The sequence below is a fragment of the Lepidochelys kempii genome, chromosome 11 (genome assembly GCF_965140265.1).
Source record: "Lepidochelys kempii isolate rLepKem1 chromosome 11, rLepKem1.hap2, whole genome shotgun sequence".
NCBI classification, from domain to species: Eukaryota; Metazoa; Chordata; order Testudines; family Cheloniidae; genus Lepidochelys; species Lepidochelys kempii.
This window is the reverse complement of record NC_133266.1, coordinates 34073595-34100718: the sequence shown is the minus strand read 5'-3', so window position 1 is coordinate 34100718 and position 27124 is coordinate 34073595. Positions and strand designations below refer to the sequence as shown.

Sequence of the window (27124 nt, the reverse complement as noted above, 5' to 3'; positions counted from 1 at the left end):
TTTTATAGCCCTACAATAATTCCACAAAATATTGATGATGCTAACTAGCTCTTGAAGTTTTCTAGATAGAAGTATAGAATAAATATCTGGTTTCAGTTTAGTTTTTAATTGGTTTCTTTGTTCTTTAGAAAAATCTCCTTATATTTCACTAGCACCCAGTGAAAGCAGAACAATACCATTCTTAGCTCAAAACAATAACATGCACGCACCATCCCAGCCTAATACAGGGCCTGATTTTCTGCTGGAATTACTCTAGTTTTATATCAGTGTAACACCATAGAAATCTGGGCTAACACAATGGTGAATCAGACCCAGAATTTTGAAGAATACAGATGTCTAAGTCTGCTTAGGATCAAATATGTTACATGTAATACTTAAATTAAACCTTGATGTAGGAAACACCTGATGCTGTTACAAACATCCCTCCGCATGCACAACTCCCACCTCTCTTAATGAATTACATGATAGTGAAGTTTAATAAATAAAAGATGGTCTGCGGTTGATGTAGTGTAATGTAAAGCAATGTAAGTATTCATGGTGGGGACTGCATAGAAAACATTCTCACTGATGAGGGAAAAGTAACCCCAAAATAGTGTGGGTTGTCTCAAGTTTTCCCTGTTGTGAAAAGATAGATTTGTCCCCACTGTAAATAGACTGCCAGCTGGGGATAGAGAAGGGGATACAGGCAAGTTTTTTGGCATTTTCATTATGAGAGATGTAACCTTTCACCCTTGTATGGCTAAATTCTGGCATTAAGTACAGTCTTCATGGCAGTGGGGGGAGTGTGCATGGCCTTACTACCCCAGGGGGAGCTCCAGGAGACATTATACCTGCACACATTTGCCTATGCCGTGGTGCTGAGCACTCCCAAGGAGCATAGCCACTTCACCAGGCTTAAAGCCGGTGCACCTCTGGCCACTGATATCTAGTTCTGTTGGCTGGGCCAGGAGCGCTGACAGGACACCTGTGTCCTTCTGCACAAGCTAGTGCATTAGCCCTGATATTATGGGGTCCTTGCCCTCTCTGAGCATGAGGATGTCTATTGTGCCTAAAGAAAACGATGTGGAGAGAGGCTCCTTTCACTGTCTGTGTTTCTTGAGTGGGTCTGGCCCTCAGGATTTAGGAATTTCTCATAAATTGTAGCGTTTAGCCAGAGGGGCACTTTGTGCATTTGCAGAAGGCCAGCACAAAACACACATATCATTCAGATCTCACTTAGGTCCCCGTGGTGCTGAGTGTTCATGTGGGATGGTTAAGTGAAACATAAGTAATGCCCAGACCTGTGCACAGGGATGGATTTCACCCTGTGAGACTATCAGTTTGTACCAGTGTTGGAATGAGAAGTTTGCAGAGTGGGAGAACACACTGTGGTAGCGGAATGCAGGAGTACACTTTTCAGGGAGAAAAAAAGGAAGGGAAATGCAATACTTTTGCACTGCCTGACATCCCTGTAATTTGAATTAATCATATCACAATTTACTCCTCAAATATAAAAATCCCTGAAAACCAGAAGTACCTATTAGTTGTAAAATATGGTCATTTTTTTAAAAAAGCTGCAAAAAGTCTTTGAACAAAATGATAGTTGTCTGTCTTTTTTTTTTAATTGTCTTTTCTTGTTTGACATTTAACTCTTCCTGCAGAATTGTCGGCTTTCTCAATTTAAAGAAACAAAACCAACTTTTTAAACACTTTTCATTACTAAATTTGGATTTCTTTTCTAACTACCCCAGGAAACAACTGTTGAAGGCATGGGTTGGAGGAGGGGATAGAAAAGTGTCAAAGGCTCCTTCTTCTAGCCATTTCCTTGTTGCAATTTCCTTTTTTTCTGTGGCTAGCCCTGTATTGCTCCAAAACAGTAAAAACAGTAACTTTAAAATTAAACATTACATTTGAAACTGTTCACGAAACATAAAACCTGAAGTACAAGTGTCCTATCAGAGCATTACAATCCACAGCCAAGCGTCATGGGCTGCCTAGCACAGAAATAGAGATTTATACACTTTATATATGTATGAAAAGAACCCCTACATTGTAGTCAGAAATTCCCCCAAAATAATGAGACCAGGAAGCCAGATGGCATGTCTGACAAAGTACAGTTGTTGTGGTTGAAGTAAATAATAAGTGCAGGTTTTTTTTTGCAGAGGGGGCATGTTTATGGTCTCAAAAACAGTTAACTAATTACACCACAAAACTTCCCACCCACTCTTTGTCAGCTGATTGTTAAGGGAAGGAGAGAGAAGAAACATGAACTTTGACAAGCATCACAGGGGTAGCTGACTTTGACAAACATGTCAGCTGTAGAGCTAAGAGCAAAGTCCTGTGAAGACATTTTCATTAGATCAGTTCACAAAGCCTGTTGTAATGATGTTATGTCATAATGGGAGGGCATAACCTTATCTTCTCTTTTTACACACAAGAGTAAGGGATCATAGTTGGGAATGAGAACCACTGCATTCTGGGGGTACTGCCCTTTGTTATAATAGCGTGAGGCGCTCATGCAAATAGAGTGCAAAATTATAAAAGTGAAAGCTTGTCTCTTTGCTTCTAAGTCCTTCCTATAAAGTAAAGTTCTCAGCTGGATGATGTTCTGGAGATGGAACTAAGATACTTGAGTAGCAAAATGTGGTGTTACTATGCTTAAGTCCTTCATAGTAAGCACAGGACTCACAGCGATATCAGACTGAGTCAGTGGGATAATAGGTCCCACTTAGGAAGTGCATAGGACCAGCTACAAAAATCTCCATTTTATCTGGACTCCCTGGTTAACCAAGGATTTCTGATTGTCACTTCTCTACACTCCATGACCTCTTAGAACTTCATTGAGACTGTGTGGCATAAAACTCCAAAATCTCAGACCAATACCATTTGGGATAAAGTAGAATCCCCTCTAACTGTCCATAGTACAGGGCTTTTGACATTGTGTTGTGCAGTTCAGAGTGCATCCATCAATGTCTCTGTCATCATTTAACTGTAATTCTTGTGGGATACTGACACACAAAAACTCTAGCTAGTGCAGGGGTGGGCAAACTTTTTGGCCCGTGAGCCACATCGGGGAATATAAATTGTATGGCAGACCATGAATGCTCACAAAATTGGGGTTAGGGTGTGGGAGGGGGTGCAGCCTCTGGAGTGGGGCTGGAGATGAGGAGTTTGAGGTATAGGAGGGTGCTCTGGGCTCAGACCGAGAGGTTCAGAGGGCAGCAGGGGTGCAGGTTCTGGCTGGGGGTGCGGGCTCTGGGGTGGGGATGAGAGTTTGGGGGTACAGGAGGCTGCTCCGGGCTGGGATTGAGGGGTTTGGAGAACGGGATGGGGATCAGGGCTGGGATAGGGGGTTGGGGCGTGGGGAGAGGCCCAGGGGTGCAGGCTCCAAGTGACGCTTTCCTCAAGCGGCTCCCGGAAGCAGTGGCATGTCCCTTCTCCGGCTCCTATGTGGAGGGGCGGCCAGTCAGCTCTGCGTGCTGCTGCATCTGCAGGCACTGCCCCTGTAGCTCCCATTGGAGTGCGTAGGAGCCAGAGCGGGGCCATGCCGCAGCTTTTGGGATCTACGTGGTGTGGCCCTGACCTTGCACCCCGGCCGGAGTGCTGGAGCAGGGCCAAGCCGCGTGGTGCGGCTTGCAGGCTGGCTTAAAACAGCTCATGGGCTGGATCTGGCCCACAGGCTGTAGTTTGCCCACCCTTGAGCTAGTGCCTTACTGTACGAATGAAAGTAAGCCGAGGCATTACCTGATGGCTAAACAATAGACATCAAGCATTGCAATGGGTCACTGAGATCTGTTGCATTGAATGCAACTGAAAAGTTCACTGCAACTAAGCCCTGGTCTACACTAGGACTTTAGGTCGAATTCAGCAGCGTTAAATCAATGTAAACCTGCACCCATCCACACAGTGAAGCCCTTTATTTCGACTTAAAGGGCTCTTAAAATCGATTTCCTTACTTCACCCCTGACAAGTGGATTAGTGCTTAAATCGACGTTCCCGGCTCGAATTTGGGGTACTGTGGACACAATTCGATGGTATTGGCCTCCGGGAGCTATCCCAGAGTGCTCCATTCTGACCGCTCTGGACAGCACTCTCAACTCAGATGCACTGGCCAGGTAGACAGGAAAAGAACCGCAAACTTTTGAATCTCATTTCCTGTTTGGCCAGCGTGGCAAGCTGCAGGTGACCATGCAGAGCTCATCAGCACAGGTGACCATGATGGAGTCCCAGAATCGCAAAAGAGCTCCAGCATGGACCGAACGGGAGGTACGGGATCTGATCGCTGTTTGGGGAGAGGAATCCGTGCTATCAGAACTCCGTTCCAGTTTTCGAAATGCCAAAACCTTTGTGAAAATCTCCCAGGGCATGAAGGACAGAGGCCATAACAGGGACCCGAAGCAGTGCCGCGTGAAACTGAAGGAGCTGAGGCAAGCCTACCAGAAAACCAGAGAGGCAAACAGCCGCTCTGGGTCAGAGCCCCAAACATGCCGCTTCTATGATGAGCTGCATGCCATTTTAGGGGGTTCAGCCACCACTACCCCAGCCATGTTGTTTGACTCCTTCAATGGAGATGGAGGCAATACGGAAGCAGGTTTTGGGGACGAAGAAGATGATGAGGAGGAGGAGGTTGTAGATAGCTCACAGCAAGCAAGCGGAGAAACCGGTTTTCCCGACAGCCAGGAACTGTTTCTCACCCTAGACCTGGAGCCAGTACCCCCCAAACCCACCCAAGGCTGCCTCCTGGACCCAGCAGGCGGAGAAGGGACCTCTGGTGAGTGTACCTTTTAAAATGCTATACATGGTTTAAAAGCAAGCATGTGAAAGGATTACTTTGCCCTGGCATTTGCGGTTCTCCTAGATGTAGTCCTAAAGCCTTTGCAAAAGGTTTCTGGGGAGGGCAGCCTTATTTCGTCCTTCATGGTAGGACACTTTACCACTCCAGGCCAGTAACACGTACTCGGGAATCACTGTAGAACAAAGCATTGCAGTGTATGTTTGCTGGCATTCAACCAAAATCCGTTCTTTATCTCTCTGTGTTATCCTCAGGAGAGTGAGATATAATTCATGGTCACCTGGTTGAAATAGAGTGCTTTTCTTCAGGGGACACTCAGAGGAGCCCATTCCTGCTGGGCTGTTTGCCTGTGGCTAAACAGAAATGTTCCCCGCTGTTAGCCACAGGGAGGGGGGAAGGTTGAGGGGGTAGTCACGCGGTGGGAGGAGGCAAAATGCGACCTTGTAACGAAAGCACATGTGCTATGTATGTAATGTTAACAGCAAGGTTTACCCTGAAAGAGTGTAGCGACTGTTTTATAAAATGTGTCTTTTTAAATACCGCTGTCCCTTTTTTTTTCTCCACCAGCTGCATGTGTTTCAATGATCACAGGATCTTCTCCTTCCCAGAGGCTAGTGAAGCTTAGAAAGAAAAAAAAAAACGCACTCGCGATGAAATGTTCTCCGAGCTCATGCTGTCCTCCCACACTGACAGAGCACAGACGAATGCGTGGAGGCAAATAATGTCAGAGTGCAGGAAAGCACAAAATGACCGGGAGGAGAGGTGGCGGGCTGAAGAGAGTAAGTGGCGGGCTGAAGACAGGGCTGAAGCTCAAATGTGGCGGCAGCGTGATGAGAGGAGGCAGGATTCAATGCTGAGCCTGCTGCAGGACCAAACCAGTATGCTCCAGTGTATGGTTGATCTGCAGCAAAGGCAGCTGGAGCACAGACTGCCACTGCTGCCCCTCTGTAACCAACCGCCCTCCTCCCCAAGTTCCATAGCCTCCACACCCAGACGCCCAAGAACGCGGTGGGGGGGCCTCCGGCCAACCAGCCACTCCACCACAGAGGATTGCCCAAAAAAAAGAAGGCTGTCATTCAATAAATTTTAAAGTTGTAAACTTTTAAAGTGCTGTGCTTAAAGTGCTGTGTGGCATTTTCCTTCCCTCCTCCACCACCCCTCCTGGGATACCTTGGTAGTCATCTCCCTATTTGTGTGATGAATGAATAACGAATGCATGACTGTGAAGCAGCAATGACTTTATTGCCTCTGCAAGCGGTGATTAAAGGGAGGAGGGGAGGGTGGTTAGCTTACAGGGAAGTAGAGTGAACCAAGGGGCGGGGAGTTTCATCAAGGAGAAACAAACAGAACTTTCACACCGTAGCCTGGCCAGTCATGAAACTGGTTTTCAAAGCTTCTCTGATGCGTACCGCGCCCTCCTGTGCTCTTCTAACCGCCCTGGTGTCTGGCTGCGCGTAACCAGCAGCTAGGCGATTTGCCTCAGCCTCCCACCCCTCCATAAACGTCTCCCCCTTACTCTCACAGATATTGTGGAGCACACAGCAAGCAGTAATAACAGTGGGAATATTGGTTTCGCTGAGGTCTAAGCGAGTCAGTAAACTGCGCCAGCGCGCCTTTAAACGTCCAAATGCACATTCTACCACCATTCTGCACTTGCTCAGCCTGTAGTTGAACAGCTCCTGACCACTGTCCAGGCTGCCTGTGTACGGCTTCATGAGCCATGGCATTAAGGGGTAGGCTGGGTCCCCAAGGATACATATAGGCATTTCAACATCCCCAACAGTTATTTTCTGGTCTGGGAATAAAGTCCCTTCCTGCAGCTTTTGAAACAGACCAGAGTTCCTGAAGATGCGAGCATCATGGACCTTTCCCGGCCATCCCATGTTGATGTTGGTGAAACGTCCCTTGTGATCCACCAGAGCTTGCAGCACTATCGAAAAGTACCCCTTGCGGTTTATGTACTCGGCGGCTTGGTGCTCCGGTGCCAAGATAGGGATATGGGTTCCGTCTATGGTCCCACCACAGTTAGGGAATCCCATTGCAGCAAAGCCATCCACTATGACCTGCATATTTCCCAGGGTCACTACCCTTGATATCAGCAGATCTTTGATTGCGTGAGCTACTTGCATAACAGCAGCCCCCACAGTAGATTTGCCCACTCCAAATTGATTCCCAACTGACCGGTAGCTGTCTGGCGTTGCAAGCTTCCACAGGGCTATCGCCACTCGCTTCTCAACTGTGAGGGCTGCTCTCATCCTGGTATTCATGCGCTTCAGGGCAGGGGAAAGCAAGTCACAAAGTTCCATGAAAGTGCCCTTACGCATGCGAAAGTTTCGCAGCCACTGGGAATCGTCCCAGACCTGCAACACTATGCGGTCCCACCAGTCTGTGCTTGTTTCCCGAGCCCAGAATCGGCATTCCACAGCATGAACCTGCCCCATTAGCACCATGATGCATGCATTGTCAGGGCCCATGCTTTCAGAGAAATCTGTGTCCATGTCCTGATCACTCACGGGACCGCGCTGACGTCGCCTCCTCGCCCGGTATCGCGTTGCCATGTTCTGGTGCTGCATATACTGCTGGATAATGCGTGTGGTGTTTAATGTGCTCCTAATTGCCAAAATGAGCTCAGCGGCCTCCATGCTTGCCTTGGTATGGCGTCCGCACAGAAAAAAGGCGCGGAACGATTGTCTGCCGTTGCTCTGACGGAGGGAGGGGCGACTGACGACATGGCTTACAGGGTTGGCTTCAGGGAGCTAAAATCAACAAAGGGTGTGCCTGTACATCAAGGAGTATTTCAGGCAGGACTGCACGGAGGGTTCCAATAAGAAATGGTGCACCTAAGTTATCGTTGTTATTGGAACAAGGAGGTTAGCCTGGCCTCTGATTGATACATGGCTAGATTTACCTCGCTGCACCTTCTCTGTGAGTGACTGCAGTGTGATCTAGACAGGGAAGGAGGCAAATGAGTACAAAACAAATCTGGTCTATTTCTTGTTCTGACCCACTCCATCTATCTTTTACATCTTTGGCTGGCAGCAGACGGTGCAGAAGGACTGCATGCCATCCACATCTCATGGCTGCTTGGCAGAAGATGGTACAGTACGACTGCTAGCCATCTTCATCTCTTGCCTGCCTGGCATAAGATGGTACAATACGACTGCTAGCAATCCTCATCTCTTGCCTGCCTGGCAGAAGATGGTACAGTACGACTGCTAGCAGTCCGTATCGCCTGCCCGCTCACCATAAGACGGTTCAATAGGACTGCAGGACTAAAGAGAATGACCTGGTCAAGTCACTCCAAATTTAGTCCCTGCGCCCATGTCTGCCCAGGCGCTCCCAACCGACGTGGCCAGGAGCACCTCGGACACGATGAGGACGACTACCAGTCGTATTGCACCGTCTGCTGCCAGAAGGCAATGGGTTGCTGCTACTGTGCAGCAAAGCCGTACCGCGTCTGCCAGCACCTAGGAGACATAGGGTGACGGTTACCTGAGCGGGCTCCATGCTTGCCGTGGTATGGCGTCTGCACAGGTAACTCAGGAAAAAAGGCGCGAAATGATTGTCTGCCCTTGCTTTCACGGGGGGAGGGAGGGAACGGGGGCCTGACGATATGTACCCAGAACCACCCGCAACAATGTTTTAGCCCCATCAGGCATTGGGATCTCAACCCAGAATTCCAATGGGCAGCGGAGACTGCGGGAACTGTGGGATAGCTACCCACAGTGCAACGCTCTGGAAGTCGACGCTTGCCTCGGTACTGTGGAAGCGCTCCGCCGAGTTAATGCACTTAATGCACTTAGAGCATTTTCTGTGGGGACACACACACTCGAATATATAAAACCGATTTCTAAAAAACCGACTTCTATAAATTCGACCTAATTTCGTAGTGTAGACATACCCTAAAAGTGTAAGACTGGAATATGTAAAGTTCAATGAAATACTGGACACCACTATATAGAAAAAAGGGAAGGAGTACTTGTGGCGCCTTAGAGACTAGTCTCTAAGGCGCCACAAGGACTCCCTTTCTTTTTGCAGATACAGACTAACACGGCTGCTACTCTGAAGCCTGACTATATAGAAGAGTAGTGTATGGAAGGTGCTAAAGCATCTAATAGCCTTTGTTATTTCCAGGGATCACTATTTGAGTGTTGTAACATGGGTAACAGATGAAAGGATCTGTCTGCAGTGGCTCAGAAGGATTCAGAATATTTCAGTCCTTGCGGTCTGTGACTTTACAAGAGAGAATGGAATGTGGCAATGCCCAGAGGTATGAAAAATGGAGCTAAATAGTCAAATGACTTAATAAGAGTCAAGAGTGGGGTTGAGGGAAGAAAAATATATTCAGACATATTTGTGTGTGACATAGACTATGTGAAATATATACCATAATGCCGGTTGGGGGGGTTGTGTTTTTTTTTCCCTTCCCTTCAGGGCAAACAACATACAGAAGAAAGTAAAACTGGCTGGATCGGCAGAGTGAGTATTCAGTTTCTAGATTACAACATGTTACATAACACATTGATAATTAAATGTAAAGAACACATTTATTATGAACTTCTTACCTTTCTAATGGTGTGTTACCCAGACCTGGTCCATAACTTACCTTGGACAACTGCTAACTGCGCACATGTGGCAAAAGGAATAGATCTCAGCTGGAGCTGTGTAAAACCCACTCATTTAAATTTCATGGGTTTTGTAACTCTAAACTTTGTGAGTTTGGCTCGTAACCCTGGCTCCACATAGGTTAGATCGATCTAGGAGCTGCCAGTTGGCAACAGTCCTCTGGGACTGCACACCAGCTAAAGATAGCTGGCTTTGCCTCTGAGTCACTGCCTACCCTGGTGGTAGGGTGAGGTTATGCAGGAGACAGGTATTCTCTGTGCCAGCTGACAAGTCCTCAACACCAGTGGAATTCTCAGTTAGCGAGACTTGGCCACTCTCCAGCCCGTTGTTGCACCGTTAGTGTGGCATGAAGGAGCCAGAATGTACTAAAAGAATCTGGCCCATAGCCTCTCCACTGATTTGGAAAGTGGGTCTTCAGCATAGCAAAATACAATATCATTTCATTCAAATGTCTCCCTTTTTTCTCTTGAAACAAAATAAAATTCCCCAAACAACAACAACAACAACAAAATCTTGCTCGCTTTTTTGCATACATTTTAACCAACCAGATGAAATTTTTCACACAGCTCTGCTGAGTAGAACCCCATCTAAATGCCATTTTCCACATTGCATAGGGACAGAATGCCATGTGGTAGAGAGTAGGCACCTGTTGAAGTACTTAGATGATCTGGAGGAAGTGAAGAATAGACCCAAAAGATCAGACTAGAGGGAGAAATGTGTTTCAGAATTTCTGATGAGAACACAGAATATGCTCTCTACGCCCGCACTCTCCACACATTGACTCTGTTTTAGTCACAAATTCACTTTTAAGTCAAAAAGCAAAAATTTAAAGAAATGCAGTGAGGGAGGAAACAGCAGGGATGAAATCATCCCCAGCACAACGATGAGAGATCATCCCACCTGCTGTCAAATTTGATTTGGAAAGGAAGGCTTTAATCCTGACACATTTTGCTTCTGTACAGCAAAGGCTCCACAATTAGGCAATTGGTGTAAGCTCTTGGGCAAAATGGGGAGTCTTTGTGCCATTCAACTAGCAGGATTAAAAAAAAAAATCTTCACTGTATGAAAAGGATCAAAGCCAAGGTGAGGTTTATTAACACAGAGATAGCAAACGTGTGTGAGACAGCAGGGTGGGTGACAGTCTACAGCACACTAGCCTGCGGTGTACTAACTGGCCAAGTGGGTCCTGCTACTGTGCACTAAAATTTCCATTTCAAACAGCAGTCGATCAAAGCACATTATGGAACTTTCAGTGTGCGGTAGCTGAGTCTACACAGCCACTTAGTAAGTGACAGGCTAGTGCACAGTAGACTCACGTCCTGGCTTGCCATGCACAAAATGTCCATATAGGCAAGCCCTTACATATTCTGTCCCTTTAATCTCATCTAACCCAGGATAACATGACACTGGTTGATCGGTGACCTCTTTTTGTAAAGTGCTTTGAGATCTACTGATGAAAAGCACTGTGTAAGAGCTGGGCAGTATTATTATTTTTACCAACCAAAGAAAATGTAGTGAATTCAAGATCACTCAGGACTTCATGGTCCCTATATTGCTCATGGCCTAGGAACCAACAGTGTGTTACCTCAGAAATTTAAGCCCTTGCCAATTAAGTTAAAGGAGAATCACATTTAGCTGAAGTGAGACTGCAGTTTTAAATAGGGCTTTGAGAAACTAGTGAAATACATTCCATGAAATTTTGTACAAAAATATTACCAAGGAGGCAGTGTTGTCCAGAGAAATGAACACAGGTATTGAAAAGGCTTGATTTCTAATCCCAGTTTATGCTACTCACTCATTGAATGGCCTTAGGCAAGTCACTTTATCTATCTCAGTTTCCCCATATGTAAAACAGGAATAAACAATAACATGTCCTGGGGGACTGTGAGGATTGGTTAATTTTTTTGAGTGTGTAACACACTATATCATTTCACTTGAAGCAATTTCATGCCTTTCCATTTTTTTCTACATAAGCAGTCAGATCCAAAGCCCTCTGGAGTCAATAGAAAGACTCCCATTAATTTAAATGTGCTTTGGATCAGGTCTGTTTTGCTGAATGGCTATTTCTACAATGAAAACATAAAAATATAAGTGCCAGTTTTAAGCTGTTTTGAATTGTGAAGCCACCGTCCACTCAAAATTGGGCCCTTTGCCTTTGGAAAGTAGCTTGTTTTATTGGAAAAAGAAGCCATTTTTCAATTGAAAAGTTTGCAGAACATAGAAGACATGTCAATGAACTGTGCTCAAATTCATAAACATCATGCAGGCCCCCTCAAATTTCACATACAGTGTTTGTAGTAACGCGTACACCATGATATTATAAAGTGACAGGAAAATAGTAAACTTGAAAGTCTTTAATTCGAAAGGGAGGTGGGAGCTCGTGGGTGGCAGGTTGCTAATGTACCGGAAGTTGTGCAAACAAAGACAGCATGTTGGCTGTGTTTACTTCTAAAGATGGTTGCTATAGGTTCCATGCACCTAATCAAAATAAATTTCCAGCCCTGAACTGAAACAGTATTCTGTGGTATGTTTACCGAGATGCATGACATGAATGTTAAGAGCCTATGAATTCAGATGCTGAGGGATTCCCAAAAACTAAAGGTCAGCATTTTGTTCTTGGGTTTCTGTTATCTGCTCTAATAGTTTTGTGTTGTTTTTCCAGTTTCAGCCTTCTGACCCTTACTTCGCATCTGATAATGTTAGCTACTACAAAATTTTAAGCAATACAGAGGGCTACAAACATATCCACTATATCAACAGCACAGGGGTGAGTAATAACTCTTAGGCGCTGAGTTACATTTCTTCAGGCCAGCATGGAATTTACCTTTCTGCTTTTTGCCTCCCCATGTTTTTAGAGCAGAATACCTATTACACATGGAAAATGGGAAGTAATCAGCATAGAAGCTGTAACCAATGACTTTATGTGAGTATTGTAAGAAAAGCAATTTAACTGCAAGCAGGACCAATCCCCAACTAAATCATCCCAGCCAGGGCTTTGTCAAGCCTGACCTTAAAAACCTCAAAGGAAGGAGATTCCACCACCTCCCTAGGTAATGCATTCCAGTGCTTCACCACCCTCCTAGTGAAAAAGTTTTTCCTAATATCCAACCTAAACCTCCCCCACTGCAACTTGAGACCATTACTCCTTGTTCTGTCATCTGGTACCACTGAGAACAGTTTAGATCCATCCTCTTTGGAACCCCCTTTCAGGTAATTGAAACCAGCTATCAAATCCCCCCTCATTCTTCTCTTCTGCAGACTAAACAATCCCAGTTCCCTCAGTCTCTCCTCATAAGTCATGTGTTCCAGTTCCCTAATCATTTTTGTTGCCCTCTGCTGGATGCTTTCCAATTTTTTCCACACCCTTCTTGTAGTGTGGGGCCCAAAACTGGACACAGTACTCAAGATGAGGCATCACCTATGTTGAATAGAGGGGAACGATCACGTCTCTCGATCTGCTGGCAATGCCCTTACTTATACAGCCCAAAATGCCATTAACCTTCTTGGCAACAAGGGCACACTGTTGACTCTCATCCAGGTTCTCGTCCACTGTAACCCCTCGGTCCTTTTCTGCAGAACTGCTGCCTAGCCATTCGGTCCCTAGTCTGTAGCAGTGCATGGGATTCTTCCATCCTAAGTGCAGGACTCTGCACTTGTCTTTGTTGAACCTCATTGGATTTCTTTTGGCTCAGTCCTCTAATTTGTCTAGGTCCCTCTCAATCCTAATCCTACTCTCCAGCGTATTTACCATTCCTCCCAGTTTAGTGTCATCTGCAAACTTGCTGAGGGTGTAGTCCACACCATCCTCCAGATCATTAATGAAGATATTGAACAAAACCGACCCCAGGACCAACCCTTGGGATGCTCTGCTTGATACCAGCTGCCAACTAGACATGGAGCCATTGATCACTACCCGTTGAGCCTGACGATCTAGCCAGCTTTCTATCCACCTTATAGTCCATTCATCTAGCCCATACTACTTTAACTTGCTGGCAAGAATACTGTGGGAGACTGTATCAAAAGCTTTGCTAAAGTCAAGGTATATCACATCCACTGCTTTCCCCATATCCACAGAGCCAGTTATCTCATCATAGAAGGCAATCAGGTTGGTCAGATATGACTTGCCCTTGGTGAATCCATGTTGACTGTTCCTGATCACCATCATCGCCTCCAAGTGCTTCAAAATGGTTTCCTTGAGGACCTGCTCCATGATTTTTCCAGGGATATTTCCAGGGACTGAGGTAAGGCTGTAGTTCCCCGGATTCTCCTTCTTCCCTTTTTTAAAAATGGGGACTGTATTTGCCTTTTTCCAATCGTCCGACACCTCCCTCAGTTGCCATGAGTTTTCAAAGATAATGGCCAATGGCTCTGCAATCACATCAGCCAACTCCCTCGGCACCCTTGGATGCACTGCATCTGGCTCCATTGACTTATGCATGTCCAGCTTTCCTAAATCGTCCTTAACCTGTTCTTTCACAACTGAGGGCTGCTTACCTCCTCCCCATACAGTGCTTCCCAGTGCAGCAGTCTGGGAGCTGACTTTGTCCGTGAAGACCAAGGCAAAAAAAGCATTGAGTACTTCATCTTTTTCCACATCATCTGTCACTAGGATGCATCCCCTATTCAGTAGGAGTCCCACACTTTCCCTGACCACCTTCTTGTTGCTAACATACCTGTAGAAACCCTTCTTTTTACCCTTCACATCCCTTGCTAGCTGCTATTCCAGTTGTTCTTTGGTCTTCCTGATTGCACCCCTGCATGCTCAGGCAATATTTTTATACTCCTCCCTAGTCATCTGTCCAAGTTTCCACTTCTTGTAAGCTTCTCTTTTGTGTTTAAGTTCACCAAAGATTTCTCTGTTAAGCAAAGCTGGTCGCCTGCCATATTTTTGCTATTCATTCTGCGCATCGGGATGGTTTGTTCCTGCACCCTTAATAAGGCTTTTTTAGAATACAGCCAGTTCTCCTGGACCCCTTTCCCCCTCATATTAGCCTCCCAGGAGATCCTACGCATCAATTCCATGCAGGAGTCAAAGTCAGCATGAGCAAAGCCCTCCCCGAACCCACCGTGGGGAAGGCAAAAAAAACCCCCGACTCCACCTTTGCCTATCTGATGGTAAGGGAAAAATTCCTTTCCAGTGTGATGGCCTTTCCAGTGTGATGGGTTGAATCATAGAAACCCCCTTGGGGCTGCCAACTGATGTGCCAAGACTACTTCTGCCCCTGCTTTCCTGCCCTGGCAGCTTGGGACTCCAGAGCCCTGCCTGGTTTGAGCCAGACCTGCTAGCCTGCTGCAAACCCAAACCCAGGTCTGAACCATGTCCCCTAACAGCTGTAGGCTTAATTGAAAGCAGCTTAAGAAGTGTTCCTGTCTTTAACACTCAGATGCCCAACTCCCAATGGGGTCCAAACCCCAAATAAATCCGTTTTATCCTGTATAAAGCTTCTACAGGGTAAACTCATAAATTGTTCGCCCTCTATAACACTGATAGAGAGGTATGCACAGCTGTTCCCCCCTCCCCCCGGTATTAATACATACTCTGGGTTAATTAATAAGTAAAAAGTGATTTTATTAAATACAGAAAGTAGGATTTAAGTGGTTCCAAGTAATAGGAGACAGAACAAAGTGAATCACCAAGCAAAATAAAACAAAACATGCAAGTCTATGCCTAATACAGTAAGAAAACGGAATACAGATAAAACCTCACCCTCAGAGGTTCCAGTAAGCTTCCTTTTACAGACTAGTCTCCTTCTAGTCTGGGTCCAGCAATCACTCACACTCCCTGTAGTTACTGTCCTTTGTTCCAGTTTCTTTCAGATATCCTTGGGGGTGGAGAGCCTATCTCTTGAGCCAGCTGAAGACCAAATGGGGGTCTCCCACGGGCTTAAATACACCCCCTCTTGTGGGTGGAGACCCCCCTCCTCTCTCCTATGCAAAGTCCAGCTCCAAGATGGAGTTTTGGAGTCACATGGGCAAGTCACATGTCCATGCATGACTCAGTTTTTACAGGCAGCGGCCATTGCCCACATGCTATCTTGACTGTCTCCAGGAATTCTTTTGAAATGGATTGGAGCCTTCCAAGATCCATTGTTCATTAAGTGTTTCTTGATTGGGCACTTAATTTGCACATTTCTTTCTCAAGAAGCTGACAAATCAAGCAAGTACACAGCCAATATTCATAACTTCGAATACAAAAATGATACATGCATACAAATAGGATGAATAGATTCAGTCGATCATAACCTTTACAGGTATGCAAAAAAGAAAAGGAGTACTTGTGGCACGTTAGAGACTAACAAATTTATTTGAGCATAAGCTTTCGTGAGCTACAGCTCACTTCATCGGATGCATTCAGTGGAAAATACAGTGGGGAGATTTATATACACAGAGAACATGAAACAGTGGGTGTTACCATACACACTATAACGAGAGTGATCAGGTAAGGTGAGCTATTACCAGCAGGAGAGCCGAGGGGGGGGAAACATTTTGTAGTGATAATCAAGGTGGGCCATTTCCAGCAGTTTGACAAGAATGTCTGAGGAACAGCGGGGTGGGTGGGTGGGGCAGGAATAAACATGGGGAAATAGTTTTACTTTGTGTAATGACTCATCCACTCCCAGTCTTTCTTCAGGCCTAAGTTAATTGTATCCAGTTTGCAAATGAATTCCAATTCAGGAGTCTCTCATTGGAGTCTGTTTTTGAAGTGTTTTTGTTGAAGAATTGCCACTTTTAGGTCTGTAAGCGAGTGACCAAAGAGATTGAAGTGTTCTCTGACTGGTTTTTGAATGTTCTAATTCTTGACGTCTGATTTGTGTCCATTTATTCTTTTACATAGAGACTGTCCAGTTTGGCCAATGTATATGGTAGAGGGGCATTGCTGGCACATGATGGCATATATCACATTGGTAGATGTGCAGGTGAACAAGCCTCTGATAGTGTGGCTGATGTGATTAGGCCCTATGATGGTGTCCCCTGAATAGATATGTGGACACAGTTGGCAACAGGCTTTGTTGCAAGGATAGGTTCCTGGGTTAGTGGTTCTGTTGGGTGGTGTGTGGTTGCTGATGAATATTTGCTTCAGGTTGGGGGGTTTTCTGTAAGCAAGGACTGGCCTGTCCCCCAAGATCTGTAAGAGTGATGGGTCATCCTTCAGGATAGGTTGTAGATCCTTGATGGTGCGTTGGAGAGGTTTTAGTTGGGGGCTGAAGGTGATGGCTAGTGGCGTTCTGTTATTTTCTTTGTTGGGCCTGTCCTGTAGTAGGTAACTTCTGGGTACTCTTCTGGCTCTGTCAGTCTGTTTCTTCACTTCAGCAGGTGGGTATTGTAGTTGTAAGAACACTTGATAGAGATCTTGTAGGTGTTTGTCTCTGTCTGAGGAGCTCACCTTACCTGATCACTCTCGTTATAGTGTGTATGGTAACACCCATTGTTTCATGTTCTCTGTGTATATAAATCTCCCCACTGTATTTTCCACTGAATGCATCTGATGAAGTGAGCTGTAGCTCACAAAAGCTTATGCTCAAATAAATTTTAGTCTCTAAGGTGCCACAAGTACTCCTTTTCTTTTTGCGGATACAGACTAACATGGCTGCTACTCTGAAATCTGTCATTTTACAGATATGTTACATGGCATATGTAGCGTAAAACATATTTCAGTTATGTCATATATATACACACACACACACGCATTCATAAGCATATTTCCATAAAGCCTTACAGGGTGCACCGTCACACCCAGCCCCTCTAATAAAGGGTCTTACCCAAACCTGGTATTTCACCATCTAAAGGGGAGGGAGGGTGGGTGCTGTCTCAGGCTGCTCCAGGTAAAAGGGAGCTTCACGCATAGGGCTGTCCCTTTTCGATCCTTTTGTCTATCCGGTTCCCAGTGGATGATACACTGTCTCCACACAGGCCCCTTGTCCCCTTTTTTCAGCAGTTGGCCCCACTCCCCCACCACAGCAATAAAGCACTGTTCCCTTTGTGGCCAGACAGACAAATTCCCACCCGCCTAAAGATATGGTGCTGTCATTCAGGGTGTATAGCACTCCTTGCAACTACTGTGTCCAAACACAAGGTGTTCTCTCTAGTTGAGGGTCTGCCTTCTCTCTCTGCTTCCCCTGAATTTGCATTAATCTCTGCGAATGCTATGGCAGGCAGAAATACCACAATATGTGAAGCAAGTTACTTGAGTCTGGCAACTTTGAATATGTAAAAATAATACAGTGACAGTTTGTTTGGATAGATATACATATGAGCAGCACAGGATATTTCATATACTTACCTACATTAGGCAGAGTTACATTAACTTCTCTAAATAAAAATTTGATGCATAAAGATGTAATTAAGCAATATCTAAATGATCATTTTATGTCTTGTGTAAATACACCATAAATAACTTACTTCAACTGTTGTTTTATAGATACTACCTCAGTAATGAATTTGGTGGAATGCCAGGAGGAAGAAACCTTTATAAGTATGATGCTTATTATATTTCCAAATTTAGAAATGAAAAGAATGTAATGAAAGTTATAGACAAGTTTAGTGATTAAGATATTCAATATCCATTGATCCCAAATAAAGTGTACAGTGCTGTGTGGGATATTTAATTAAAATATTTTAGGAAAACAAGCTGTTGTGTTACAGAGAATAAAACAGTTCTTTTAGAAGATGAAAAATGCTCATTATAATATTAGTATTTTAGAGTTTTGATTATGATGTAAATTGCAGTATTTCCTGAACTCTGGAGTGCTAGTTTCTGGTTTTGCTGCCATTACAATCAACTGGAGTTTTGCTGTTGACTTTAGTGGGAACAGGACTGGACCTTAATACCCTATATAATGGCATGTTTGTAAGAAAAGCACATCATAATGCGAAATGCATTGTTACTAGGGAGCTCTGTTCTACATACATGCTTATGCATGGTTTGTACAGAGATATATCTTTGATGCAAAATAGACAAATTCCATCTGGCATTGTTTAGTCACCTGACAACTGTGGTGACTGAATGGACATTTTCAGAAATGTCATTTACCTTTTAAACGAAACTTTCCATCACTTTGCAGAGTGTCAGCTGGAAATGGTCCAACCACACCTAAGTGCGTGAGCTGTGATCTGGACAAAGAGAGATGTCAGTATTATTCTGCATCCTTCAGCAGTGATGCACAATATTATCTGCTGAATTGTTATGGTGAGTATAACCCAAACTAGTAGATGCGGATGTGACTCAGTATTTAATTAGGAGGGGTTCAACCACGATGTCTGTGGTACGTGCTAAAGAACAATGCTATGTGTTCATTGTTGTTTCTTTGGATTTATGCAGTAATTAACAACTGCCTGTCCTAGGCTCGAAGCACCTGTCACTCAAATTATAAGAATAAAAATAAAATGGAATGATAGCTTACCCCAACAGTCAGCAGAACTCAACCCCCCAAGAAAACATACAATTCCCCTCTCCCATGCAGATCTAACCCCCAGCAAGACCTATCTCTGAAGCTGCCTGTGCAAACAGATGCATCTTGCAGCATGCTCAGAGGGACAACAGATTAGGGTCAGTGGCATGTGCCAGTGCTGACGGCTTATCTCGAAGAATGAGCTACTACAGCCCCCTCTCTTCAATTCTGAACACTTTAATGCCCTAAAGTATCATAGAAGTGACACTCTCACTCCAGAAGTGGAGTGAGGAAAATAGATTCTTGCCTTCTTTGATGACTGGTGGTTCAAGGAGAATCAGTGGCAGAATTCCATAGGGAGACTTGTAAGGAAAGATGCTGCTGTAGAGAGCTGTATATTGTGGAAGGACTTGGATGTTCCTTTGGGAGCAAGGCCAGCGATTTACATTTTAGGGAAGAGAAATCCTCAGTGAGTGCGATTAATATAAGGGGAGAGATAGTGAGCCTGTTTAAAAAAAAAAGTCCAAGAAATATTTAGTGTCCAATATTTAGGGTCCAAGAAATATCTGAGCTCTCCTCCTGAGTCACTGACCTACTGGCACACATACTGGAAAGTGATAGGGACGAATTAGCTAGTTCAGGGAAAAAAGCATTTGAATCACCCCTGAGTTCTGAACTGCACATTGTTTTAAGGTGCTGAAATCTTAAGCCAATGCTTTTGCACTTTGGGTCTCTCTCAAACATGGAAGGGAGCGGGGAACCTGGGGCTTCTGTGGAAAGTAGGTGGAGGGCCTTTGGGGAGACTTTTGGGGTCTCAGTGATGGTTCTTAAAAAATTCAGATACTTTCCCAAGCTGAACATTCTGGGAATCACACTCTCCTAGTTTGTGTTACAGGATCACGTTTAAAAAGGCATTCAACTAAAACACAGATGTTCTTTTCTTGTGTCAACAGGTCCCGGCCTGCCCACTTCTGTGCTGTCCAGAAGTAGTGATGATCATGGTATTTGATCTTCTCTATTTTCAATTGCAATGTGTGTCTGCGTGTGTAGTAGATATGGGGTGTCCTTAGTCTTAGGGTATTTTAATTTTTGACAAAAAGAAAAGGAGTACTTGTGTCACCTAGTCTCTAAGGTGCCACAAGTACTCCTTTTCTTTTTGCGGATACAGACTAACACAGCTGCTACTCTGAAACCTAATTTTGACAGTCAATTGTGTCCTGGCTAACTCTAAGCTTTTCCCAGTAGAACGAGATAAAATGCACTGGAATTCAGTAATCAGACTTGCCATTTATTTCTGTTGTTGTTTTAACAAGGTGTATTGATTTTTCAGCATTGATTTAAATCAGCGAGCAAGAAAACTTGATTTAAATAATAAATTTTACTCTTGCTTTTTACTTTTTAGTTATTTTCCTAAAGCAAGGTTCATTCTCATTGGTTGGTATAACCATTAAATTATATTGATTTGCAACTAACTGTAGCCATCACAAAAAATTTGATACTACTTTTTGCTAACAAGGAGGATATACTATATATAAGTAATTATATAGCTCAACATTTTGTTCATATTCTTAATTTTCACATTTTTATTATGTTAGAAAATAGTGAATGATGCATTTCTTGTTCACTAGGTAAAATTTTACTCATGATTTCTGCCAAGGTGCATTTGGATGGAAACTGGAATTCAGTTAAAAGTGTACAAAACCAACCCTAATAAGTTGTTTTTCTACAAATAAAGTTACCTTACATGTGTTGGATACATAAGGAACAAAAGCAGGTTTATACCATGTTTTGCATTTCAAACTGATTTATTAAACAAAGGACATATTAACTGCAGTTAGGGAATTTATGGGTTGTTTCTGGTCACCATAAGCCAGATTTTCAAAAGTAGTTGGGTGCCTAAAGGTGCAGATAGGTACCTAAAGGGGCTGGGTGTGAATCTGTTCAGGTGCTTTTGAAAATCCCAGTATGCTTTATTACTTTTGGTGTCAGTTTAACTAGCAGGTGCATAGACAATATAATCTTCATTTGGACTAGTTCATTCAAAGTTGAGAAACTGATCGGGTGTTGGGAAAAAAAGCAGGAAAGTTTGTTTTCCTTTTCCAATCCATTAATAAAAAGCAGGTGAGAGAAGATGAGATCTACTAATGCTATAAAACCTTGAAGCACAAGAGGCCAGATTTTCAAAGGTAATTAGGCACCTAAAGATGCAGATGGATGTATAGGGCTAGATTCACAAGTAGGACTTAGGTGCGTGTCACTTTAGACATCTAAATCCACAATTTAGATCCACAAAGCCCCTGCTTAATTGCCACCTAACTGTGGAGGCAGCTACATTTCCACTGGTTAAGTCCCCTATGCACCTAAATTTCTGCCACTGGGCATGTCCATAGCTGCATCAGTCCTGAAACCACTGAACTGTTTGGTGCCTAACTCACACCTAAGCCTTGGTTGAAGTCACAAGCTAGGCACTCCCCCACCTATCTCACCTGAAGGTGCGGATCTGATGGATGTGCTCAGAATCCACCTTAAAGCATATCTACCAAATTGGGCCGTGCACATAATACAGCCAGACACTAAACACTAGCCCAATGGTCAGAGCACTCACGCAGGATATGGGAGACCTGAGTTTGAATCTCCATTCTGCCTGATGCAGCTATGCCATAACTACTGGCTTATGCAGTATTCTGGGGCAGATCTCAAACTCTGCTGTTGAAGGCACAGGTGCCAGCTTCCTGAGCACCCCAGAAGTGCTCAAACCCCAGGCCTGACTTAGACACCTAACTCCATGAGAGGGCTCTCAGCTTTGAATCCCAAACAAAAAGAAGGACATCCATCTGGCTGAGATTTAGCCATCTAGTTCCCTCTGAGGGCAGGGATTGGGCCTCACCCCTCTCTTTGGCATTTCCTATTGGTTAGCTCGGGCAGTTCTCCACTCAGCTTGCTGGCTTCTGTGAATCTCATTCTTAGGCACCTAACTCTCCCCATGCATTGTACAGCGAGCTTGGCCACCTAACTCAGAGCTGTGAATTCCACCTGGTGGCAGGGCGCCTACATGTTAGGCACTGCGATGTTCAGCCTAAATCTCCTTTATGAATCTAACCCCTAGTGAGATTTTCAAAAGCACCTAAGCACAACACACAACTCCCATTGAAATCAATGGAAGCTGGGTGTGAATCTGTACAGGTGCTTTTGAAAATCCCAGTATGCAAAAGTTCTTCTGAACAACAGAAACTGAAAGTGCTTAAATGTAGAAAAATATAAATACCAGCATTTGCTCTATTAAAAAGACTGAAAATAATATGAATATTTAATTTACAGGAAATTGAGTTGACCTCAAAAGTTGAAGCATCTTCCCCCAATTGTGTATATAACTTTTTTAAAAAATAGCAACCTGTAACTCATTAGAATTTGAAGAGGGCTCAATGATTCAGCATATTTTTATTTATTTAAATTATTTGAATAGATTATAGTAAATTTCAGTCCTAATGTAGCTTGTCAATTTCAAATTGAATTTTAAACAGGTTTATTTTTAAAAAGGAAAAATGAATGATTTTTTAAATTTAAATTAAATACATTTTTATCCACCTTGTTATTTAGTCATCAGAATTTTGGAAAACAACACAGATTTGGACAGTATGTTGAAGGATATTCAAATGCCTTCCAAAAGAGTTGACAACATTAGTCTGAATGGATACAGTAAGTTAAAAATATGTCTTAATTCTTTACCATTTTTAGGAAAGATGCAGTACATTTTAAAAATCCCAGGCTAGAAACTTTCTTAAATATATTCTAATTGAAGACTAAAGCTGTATTTATTTTGGTTCTTAAAACTTTTAGTTTTGAGAGAGAGAAAGAGAGAGAGTTTGTGTGTGTGTAAATAGTGAAATGACAGCACCATTGAAATTACACAGAATAAAACCAGCTGCTACCCTTGACAAATTTCTTTTGTAGAGTGTATATCATTGTGCTTTCTTCTTGATGATGTTGTGGATGACTGCTCTTTAGTTGCTAATATATGTGGTGGGGTGAAGAGTCAAAATTAAAGGATAAAAGTGCTGCTACGCCAGAAAGCTCATAGTAGAATTTTAATTGGTTTAAAGAGATTACTCATTTATGTTAATTTAAAGGCACATTTAATGTGGGTGGCTTGTGTTTGAAGACAGAGATCATGCTGGAGTGGTACTATGATTATTCAAAAATAGATGCAGGATCTAAATTTCTAGAAAACTTTTTTGGGTTATTAAGGCCCCCAATTCAGCAAAGCACGTAAGCATGTGTGTAACTTCAATATGTGATTAGTCCAATTGAAGTCAGTGGAATGACTCACATGCTTAAAAGTATGTGTATGCCTGAATATTCTACTGACTCCGGGTTTTCTGAATAACAATATAACAATGTGTTAGTGCTTAAAGAATTTGTTTTAAGTGGTTATTGTAGATGATAGATATGGGGCTAAATTGCCCAGTAGGTGAATTCGCCACTAATGCTTTATGAATCTTGCTGGTTTGGATTTGCATGGTGTCAAGGAACCCAAACCAGTTGGTTTGGCTCATGGCCTCTTAAGTTTCCTTGGAGTCTTGCCTTGAATTGATACTTGGTTGAGGAACATTGATAGGCTATGAGAAGTATGCACAGTGCCTTCCCGGACTATTCTTGATTCCAACTTCTAGTGTCAGCCTGTTTTTTGTGACACACATTCACTCTGTTCAACAAAATGATCATTCTTACAGGAATCAAGTTTTACAAACTTTGTTGCACTTTTTTGATACCTCCCTCCTCCCACTGTTATCTCATTAATATTATAGCTCTCCTTTATCTTTGTGTTTCTGTCTTTTATTTCTAGTGACACTTTTAGTAGGGTTAAAGATGGAAACTACCAGGGAAGATGGAGGTTTAAAGATGATCTTCATGCTATCAGTTGTGTGTTCATCTTTTTATTCCTTCTTCCTCTTACTACTTCATCTCTTCTGGGTAGAAGCTGTTGGGTAAGGGGAATTTCCTCTTCTTTCTTTGTTTAGCACTGGACAGAAAAAAAAATCCCACTAATTTAAACTTCAGATCCAAATATCCTCTTCAATCCATGTGTCTTGTACATCTCAATGAAGATGCGTATACCTATATCTACAGAGCACAGAGGAAAAACACTTTCAACAGCATATGACCCAGAGTCTTAATTTTTGAATGTCTCACTTAGCACCTTTATATTTTAACATCATGTGTAGTCTGAACTCTACAAACTCCTGAAACACTTGGACTCTAACCATTAGAACACAACACATTCCTATAACACTCATTACACTCTGTGTGCAACATCCATTCCAGTAAAATCCTTCAGTGAACAAGCAAACCACTAAGTCTGCAGAACTCCCTATATCCTTCTCAGTCTGCACTTAATATGTTTAGTTAACTCATATCAGCCCAGCTCTTCCATCACAGTTGTGAGAGGAAAAGCATGGAATTATATTGCTATTCCCCATGATGTAAATATAATAAAACACATTTCTTAGATTTTGTTCATAGACCATTGAACGGAGTTCGTTGTTCCACACTTACCTGGGAAGTTCATAATTTCCACTCAATTTTCTCTCTCATTTGGGACATGGGAGCTAGAAAGTTGACTAGAAAAGCATTTTCTGAGCTGATATCAGACTGGCAGCACGCCACTTTGTGAAGATTTCCACATTAAATGTAGACTCTTACCTACAGAAAACATACTGATAATTTTTTTTAAAAAATTGTAACTACCAGCTTCAGAATTTCCAGTGACTTACTTTTAAACCATGAAGACATTATGAGTCAAGATTTCTAATTAACCTAGTAAATCTAAATCTAGACTAATTTGTTTTAGGGCATTTTTGAATAAAATAAAGTTTTTTGTACAATTTTTAAAAAATTAATGGATGACTCAAACATACTTTACTGATTATGTGAACAGTGCGGCTGTATGTTAGTTATTCCATAGCACGACTAATACAAATCAAACTTATTTTTTTTACTTTTAGCATTGTGGTATCAGATGATCTTACCTCCCCATTTTGCTTCATCGAAGAAGTACCCTCTGCTCCTTGATGTGTAAGTCTTCAAGTACATTAGCAACGTAATCACTTTCATTTCCTTCAAAGACTTCTAATAACTTCAGAAAACACATAACTGGCCTCTAATTACCTTTAAAAGTGGGTTTAAGAGACAGAGAAGCCATTGTGAATACCAGTTTTCTGTAGATTGTCATGTGGTTTGTTCTACAGTGGACCTCCTAAGCATGTGGACTGTCAGATGCTGCAAGGTTTAACAAGGGTATCTATTGCTTATGGCCCTGGATACTCTTCAGGCATAATCCTCTAAGATTCTGTGCCCTTTTCTTGAGGTGCTGAGCATCCTCAGCTCCCACTGAAGTCAATAGGAGTTCAGGGCACACAAGAGTTCCCCTTTATCTTTGAGGACCAGGCCCTGTTTCCAGATTGTTCTGAAAACAGCTGACCATAGTCCTTTTGCAGCCTGACCCAAAACCCATTGAAGTCAATGGATAGAATCCAATTGACTTCAGCAGGCTTTCAGTTGGACCAATAATACATATTAGAGGCAACTGACTAGAAAACCGTGGCTAAGTGACAAATTTGTCTAACTTTTCCTGGTTCCAAAACCCAGAAAAGAAATTTGCTCTTCAGGTAGGTTAGGTTTATGTAAGAGAACTGTACTGTATTGTACAGGTATGTGATAATCTTCATATTAACAGAGAAATCAGGCCAAGGAATTCATAAGCACAAAAAAGAAGACACATTCACTGGACCTTGAATATATTTTCTTTGTTCCTTTTCTTCCTCACTCTCTTCTGCTCATACTAATGTATTTTCATTAATTATTTTTTCTTTAATGAGAATGACTGAAATTAGCTATGCATAGAAATGGCTAACTAACTTCCATATTTACTGAAAACTGGCTCCACAAGGAGAATAGCATAATTCAGGAGTTACATTGTTTTCCTCTCAACACAGAACTCAGCGACCTCTTTTTCTTTATTTAATAGCATTGGATAGAATTATTCATTATTTGCCTACTTATAGTTGTAATGAACAGTAAACCCCCTTCACTTGTTAAAAGGGCCTCTTGATGTTCTGACATATGTATGGATCAGTTTTGAAAGTGACGTGCATGACATAGGAGGTAGATAACGAGTCCTTTTATTGTTCAGATTTTTTTCTGTTAATGCCTATTTTCCCTTTTAAAAAGGCTCCTCCTTTTTCCCCAAAAGGGAAATAGAGTTGGTTATTTTGGGGCCCAGTCTTGCAGGTCCTACTCATGTAAGGTCTCCCATTAAGAATAAACAAGACAGCACACAATGAATTCTTCAGAAACAGAATGCTAGATTAGTAAAGATGATCCTTGCTGATCTAGCTAATCTAACCGTATCTGTTTGAGTACTTATGCAGCCCCATGTCCATAATATCTGAGTGCCTCCAAAGTAGTTAAAAAACAAAGTACAATAACAATCACTTCTCATTTCTTCCTTCCAAGCCTCTATGAGAAATAGTTTGATTAGTCTGTAGGGTGGTTTTTTGTTTTTAAATTTCACTGATGAGTCACTGAAAGTGTGATGAAATAACATGGGGTTTTTGTTTTGTATTTTCACAAGTGAAGGCTGTTTACTGTTGATTTAACATTTTAATGAGACAAATAATGAATAATAATTAAACAGAGCACCAGAAATAGATTCATTCGGTTAAACAATAGCATCAATTTGAAACAAAGAGACAAAACAAAGAGAGAGGGACTTTGCTTAGGATTCTTGATCCCCTATTGAAATCATCTCATGGTTGTTACTACAGTGCAAAGCAATTGAATTCCTCCTAAAAAGGGCCAGGTTCTGCAGTGCTTATTCATGTGAATAATTCCACTAAGATTGCTGCTCTTACCCAGTAAAAGCAGGGGTTTGGGGTAAGCAGTGGATGGGTTTCACACATTTCTGATGCTCAGTTTAGTTTTTAAGTTTGCCTGTTTGATTTTCAGCAATAACTGTATCACATATTCTTTATGAGAGAATAAATGAACAACAGATGTTTTACTCCTTTGGGATTCTTTCACAGCTATGCAGGGCCCTGCAGTCAGAAAGTAGATTATGCTTTCCGTATCAATTGGGCTACATACCTTGCAAGCACAGAACAGATCATTGTGGCTAGCTTTGATGGCAGAGGAAGTGGCTACCAAGGAGATGAAATTATGCATGCAGTAAATCGAAGATTGGGAACATATGAAGTAGAGGATCAAATCTCAGCAGCTAGGTAAGCACACAGAACTGTTTCATTAACTATTATAACGCTTGATGTCTCAACTGTTGAAGTTT

The 27124-nt window shown here is 42.8% G+C and overlaps 2 protein-coding genes across 3 annotated transcripts in view; both read left to right on the top strand.

Annotated features, from left to right (window-relative positions):
• Positions 1 to 27124, top strand: part of DPP4 (dipeptidyl peptidase 4) — a 74549-nt gene that overhangs the window by 29759 nt on the left and 17666 nt on the right. Inside the window, exons 11-20 of one of the 2 annotated variants that reach the window (XM_073305625.1) lie at positions 8906 to 9041; positions 9206 to 9250; positions 12060 to 12164; positions 12253 to 12320; positions 17817 to 17870; positions 18460 to 18584; positions 19740 to 19787; positions 22384 to 22482; positions 24789 to 24858; positions 26868 to 27062. In XM_073305625.1, the coding sequence (XP_073161726.1) occupies positions 8906 to 9041; positions 9206 to 9250; positions 12060 to 12164; positions 12253 to 12320; positions 17817 to 17870; positions 18460 to 18584; positions 19740 to 19787; positions 22384 to 22482; positions 24789 to 24858; positions 26868 to 27062 (945 nt within the window). The remainder of the gene's footprint in view (positions 1 to 8905; positions 9042 to 9205; positions 9251 to 12059; positions 12165 to 12252; positions 12321 to 17816; positions 17871 to 18459; positions 18585 to 19739; positions 19788 to 22383; positions 22483 to 24788; positions 24859 to 26867; positions 27063 to 27124) is intronic. The other variant, XM_073305626.1, reaches the window with a different exon arrangement.
• Positions 4177 to 5913, top strand: LOC140895583 (uncharacterized). The gene is made up of 2 exons (XM_073305627.1): positions 4177 to 4750; positions 5339 to 5913. Exons 1-2 carry the CDS (start codon positions 4195 to 4197, stop codon positions 5491 to 5493), a joined length of 711 nt encoding a protein of 236 aa, XP_073161728.1. The 5' UTR covers positions 4177 to 4194; the 3' UTR covers positions 5494 to 5913.

Excerpts from the sequence above, each read along its gene's own strand:
- LOC140895583 (XM_073305627.1), top strand. The coding sequence starts at position 4,195 with ATGATGGAGTCCCAGAATCGCAAAAGAGCTCCAGCATGGACCGAACGG. Across the intron at positions 4,751-5,338 it reads AGGCGGAGAAGGGACCTCTG|CTGCATGTGTTTCAATGATC; the intron begins GTGAGTGTACCT and ends TTTCTCCACCAG.